The 5,261-nt window shown below is 43.9% G+C and overlaps 1 protein-coding gene across 1 annotated transcript in view; it reads left to right on the forward strand.

Moving 5' to 3' along the window:
- Positions 1-2,630: 2,630 nt before the first annotated feature.
- The window catches only part of LOC103206042 (zinc finger protein 664-like), a 6,535-nt gene continuing 3,904 nt past the window's right edge, over positions 2,631-5,261 (forward strand). The window contains exons 1-2 of the mRNA XM_007951479.1: positions 2,631-2,736; positions 3,143-3,256. Coding sequence (XP_007949670.1) covers positions 2,631-2,736; positions 3,143-3,256 — 220 coding nt within the window. The remainder of the gene's footprint in view (positions 2,737-3,142; positions 3,257-5,261) is intronic.

The following is a 5,261-nucleotide window of genomic DNA, read 5'->3' on the forward strand; positions in this document are numbered from 1 at the left end:
GTTCAAGAAGAGGTAACTAGTGGGGACAGGGGCAGGACCTGAGTAGGAAAGAGTTGTGGATAGGGAACAGATGTGAGTAAGGGAGATAGTTCTTGGGTATCAAGTTCAGAGAGGAAGAATGGAGTGGGAGGCTCAAGATGAGGGTCTCATGAATGGCCACTTTCTCAGATTAATGTTCCCCTATCTTCATCCTCCACAGAAAAGCCATGACATCCATGCTCTCTGCACCTGGGGCTCAGGTGAGAATGTGGCCTCCTGATGTCCTCTGTGCATTTTTCTGTTTATTTATTTATTTATTTATTTATTTATACTATCCCTGTGGTGAGTGTGAGTGTGTGTGTGTATGTGTGTGTGTGTTTCTTTTCCATTGCTCTTTGGGCCAGTACTCAGCCATCTCTTTTCCTTCACGGCATCTCACAAGCCTGGCCCCTTTGCTTCTCTGTAACTGCACCGCTTTAACCAAAGTGTCATGATAAAGCCAGCTAAGAAGGATCCATTCATTTGTTCCTTCAACAAGGAGAAACAACAGGAAGTGCTTCTCAATGGCCTGAGAACATGGCTGGGCCAAAGGAGGCCTGAGTTCTCATTCTCGTTCTGCTACTAGGTAGCCATGTGACTTTAGCTTCTCTAGGTCTCTGCTTTCTCATTTTCAGAATTATGGGGTTGGGCCACATGAGCTCGTTTTTTCTGTTCAAAAGCTCTGTTGTTGTTATGTGGCGTTGAATTGGACTGACTCATAGCGACCCCTCCTTGGGTTTCCAAGGCAGTATCCCAACGAAAGTAAATTGCCCAATCTTCCTTCCGAGGAGTGGCTGGTGGGTTTGAACCACTACCCTCCTGGTTAACAGTCAAGTACCTTAGGCTAGTGACTCTAAGATGTTACGGATCTGTGCATTTTATACATCTCTGCCTTTGGTCTCATTTTCTCTCTTGGTCATTCTGCCTTTATCAGCTTCTCAGAGTATCCTCCTCTTCGTGTCTTTATGTCTGGTTGCCCCCTCCATGTCTGAGTGTCCCTGTGTCTTTCAGTCCCTTATAGGTCTCACTCTTTGGCTCTTATGTCGTTCCAGGGGCTGCTGACATTTGAGGAGGTGGCAGTGAGTTTCTCCCAGGAAGAGTGGGGGCATCTTGACTCTGCCCAGAGGGCCCTCTACAGGGACGTCATGTGGGAGAACTACAGAAATCTAACTTCTGTGGGTAAGATTTCATGTCTCTTCTCTGTTTCAGAATCTCCATTCTTCTTCATTAGCTGTTCATGGATTTCAGTGCTGTTCTTCCCCATGGATGCTCTCACTCCCAAGTCAAGTCAAGGGATAGTGAGCAGGGCTTGATTGATGTTGGAGTGGTCTGATAATACAGTATGCTTTTGGTCAGTATTATTCTCAAAGAACATTCTGGAAAGTGAAGATGTTGATCTAGGGCACTTAGAACAGTGAATAATAGCTCCCTATAACTTTTTCTGGGAGCTCTGGTAGCATAGTGCCTAGGGCACTTGACTGCTCACCAGAAGGCTGGCGGTTCAAACCCACCAGCCACTCCTCGGAAGGAAGGTTGGCCAATTCCGAGGATACTGCCTCGGAAACCCAAGGAGGGGTCGCTATGAGTCGGGGCCGATTCAACGGCAAACAACAACAACAACATAACTTTTTCTAGAAGCCTAGACTCCTTTAAAGCAGCTATATTCCTTAATTTGCTAGGGATTTTCAGAGAGCAATATCAGGAGCACTATATCAGAAGTCTTTGGGAGATTTAATTACCACCTTTGTCACTCAGACCAGAGCCCACAAATTCATTAGCAGAAAAAGTCACCAGCTATTTTACAAAACTGGCTGGATTTCACTCATATTTCCCTTTTCTGTAAAACCTTTCTCTTTTATTCATTTGCCCTACCTGTCTTCTTTCTTCTCTCTCTGCTTTATGTTTTTTCTCCTTTCCCCCCCCTTTCCTTTCCAAAATTTCCTCTTTTTTCTTTCCTTCTCTCTTATTTTTGTAGAATAGAAGGTTTCACCCTGTAATTCCACCTAAGTGCATACTGTTGTATTTTTATTACAAACACATTTTTGTTTCCTGAATACTCCCATGGTGTATGATGGGAAACCCAGTATTTCTGTTATTGACATCAACGTTGTAATAGAGGGATGCAGTTGATTTCCATCACATTTTCCTTTACTTCAAAATCCAAACTCCCCCTACAGTCCTCTCTGGCTCCACCATCAGTCAGCTTGTACACATTACAGTTTGTGGTAGAGTGTTCATAGATAAATAAGACATGGCTTCTGCTCATTTGGAGGTTACCTTCTGGCTGGTAAGACAACAGGTCCATGTAGAAAAACTACCTGTTAAGCATAGTAGGCTGAGTATGTTCAGTGTCAAATGAATGTTCTGGAGCAGTGCTACTCAAAGTGTGGTCTGTGGACCAGTGCCAGTTTGTGAACTGTTTGTTACCAGTTTGTGATGGGATAAGTACATACACTGAGAAAGTGGTTAGAAGCTTTTATAGTAATTTGATATTACCACAGTATCCAAGCCTGAGATAATGGACTTACAACAAAATAAAATAAAACTCCTGGTCCTTCACCACAGATAGTGTGAGAAACATTGGTTTGAAGAATGAGTGTTATGAAAACAGGATGGTCACGGATAGCCTCATGGAGCTTGTGGTACTTGAAGGATGTACAAGTAGAATTAACTATGGGGAGATGGGAAACAATGAAGGTATTCCAAGCAGGGAGAAAGGTGAGAATAAGGCTCAAAGGAAGAATTATTCACTGAGAAATGGTAAATAGACCAGGGTTCCTGGTTAAGTTAGGGTAGCATGAGAGTGTGGGGGTGGTTACAAAAATTGGCATTAGAGAAGTTCAATAAACTATGGCCCAAGCCTACCTTTGCTTCCAGCCGCATCACCCATGATACTCTGTGGTCATGGGCAGTTATTCTGGAATTTTGAGAGTAAAATGGATTCCATGTATATAGGATATATGAGAGGTGGATTAAGTTTGTGGTAGGGGTGGTAACAGTTAGACAAATTAAAGAATGACTAAACAAATCTTGCCTTTTAGAGTGTCATGCTCCAGAAAATAAAGGGAATCATAACTGTAAATAGTTCAGTCAGAAATTTTTAATTTTATAATTGACCCAACAGGATTCATGTTTCCTAAGCCTGAGCTGATCTCACAGCTGGAGCAAGGTCAGGAGCCATGGGTTCCTGAAGGCCCAAGACCTCCTGATCTGGGACTGATTCCAGCCTTTTCTGCAGGTGAGAGGACTGGACCCAAAATACAGTAACTGAGCAGAAGGGAAAGTTTGATGGATATTCAATGCTTGGGGAAGGGAGCTCTGGTGGCATAATGCCTAAGGCATTTGACTGCTAACCAGAAGACTGGCAGTTCAGACCCACCAGCCACTCCTCAGAAGGAAGACCGGGCAATCTACTTCTGTAGAGATATGGCCTCGGAAACCCAAAGAGGGGTTGCTATGAGTTGAATCGACTTGACAGCAGTGAGTTTGGTTTGGTTTTTGTTTTAGGGAGTGAGGGGGAAATAAAATCTACTCTTTAATGTTTCTTCCTTAGTCATACAGCTTCTTACCAGCTGTACTCATATATCTATTAATGTAGAGGAAATTCAGTTTTGCTACCCTTATCTATTGGCCTTTTGTTTCTGTCATTAGTCCCTGCTCTCAAAGGCATTTGCCATGTATAACCCCTTACCCTGGGATTGTCATCCTGCCTCAGTCTCCCATGCTGCCCCAAATGGCTTCTCATCTGCAGGGTTTATGTGCACCTTATCTGTCAAGCCCTCATACCTCTAATATCTAGGTATCATTGTGTTCTAATTCTTGCTCTGCTTATTTATTTAGCAAGCATTTTGGAGTGTACTGTGGGCTCAAGCTATGTACTCCCTGAGTTCTGTCTGTGTGTCCTGAGAGAGAAACATGTAATTTGGCATGTGAAGTAGATGGAGATTTGTTCAAGAGGTAAAAGGGAGGTGCAGTGGTTTCTCCTTTCTCTTCTATGTAGCTGTGCTAGTTCAGGTTCTCTGTCAGCTTGGCTGGGCCATGGTTTTGAATGGCTTGGCAGCTGGATATAAGTTACTCCCCATGATGAGATTACAATCACCCCCATGGTACAATCTGCTGTGAGTAGCTAGGTAGTTGCCTTGATGGTGTGGCCTGCTTCCAGTGTATAAGAAGAAGCTTTGAGAAAGGTCTTGAGCTTTTGGCACATCCGGACCCTGCATTTGGCCAAATCTTGGCCTGCTGTGTTGCCTGATGATCATAGGATTGTTCCTGGACTTGGACCAGTGGCCTGCTGTGTTGCCTGCTGATGGGGATTGTACCATTTTACCTGTGGATCTTGGGTTCATCAGCTTCAGCAGCCAGCAGCTGCATGAGTCAGAAAAAGCCTCCAGCTCTAGTGGGCCTGGAACAGGAGATAGAGCTGAAGCCCAGTGTTGAAGGGTGTTCACCCAGCCCTAGAACTGGCACTTTGAACTTGGACTTCTAGCCATCTAAACTGTAAGGGAACAAATTCCTGTTTGTTAAGCCATCCACTTGTAGTATTTCTAAATTTTAAAAAAATAAAACTTGTATTTTCCCGATGACAGATGTGATGCCTGTTCATAGTGAATACAGGAAGTGTAAAAAATTTAAAAACACATACAATATCATCTGTTACTCGGATGTCTTTACATTTTGATGTATCCTCAAAGACTTTACAAGCTCTGGTGGTGTAGTGCCTGAGGCATTGGACTGCTCACCAGAAGCTGGAAGTTCAGACCCACTCCTTGGAAGGAAGGTTGGGCAATCTACTTCTGTAGACATAACCGTCTCAGAACCCCAAGGAGGGGTCTCTGTGAGTTGGAGATGACTTGACAACAACAACAATAACAACAACAACATATTTATTTGATATTTTGGAGATTTTAGAGCCCACATATGTTAGCTTGGGTTGAACGTTAGAGAAAGTTTTGGGAAAAGTTCTGTCTGTCCTAAGAATATGGAACCAAAAAGGTCTGGTGTTGTCATTGGCAGGTGATGTGACTTAGGGATAGTACACTCTCAGTATCTTCAGCACTTCTTGGCTCCTAGCTGTTAGGCCGAAGCAAACCCAAGCCACCAACATTTCAGTTAGCAGCTTCCTCCGGGTGTCAAGCCCTGATGAGACAGCCTGATAAGACAACCGAAGTGACAGAACCCGCCCAGACTGGAAAGTCCCATGCAGTGGCAAGCTTCCTCTTGTGAAGCCCCCTCATGCTAATTAA

This window comes from Orycteropus afer, unplaced genomic scaffold, assembly GCF_000298275.1.
Source record: "Orycteropus afer afer isolate SDZICR_OR568_19922 unplaced genomic scaffold, OryAfe1.0 scaffold00294, whole genome shotgun sequence".
NCBI classification, from domain to species: Eukaryota; Metazoa; Chordata; class Mammalia; order Tubulidentata; family Orycteropodidae; genus Orycteropus; species Orycteropus afer.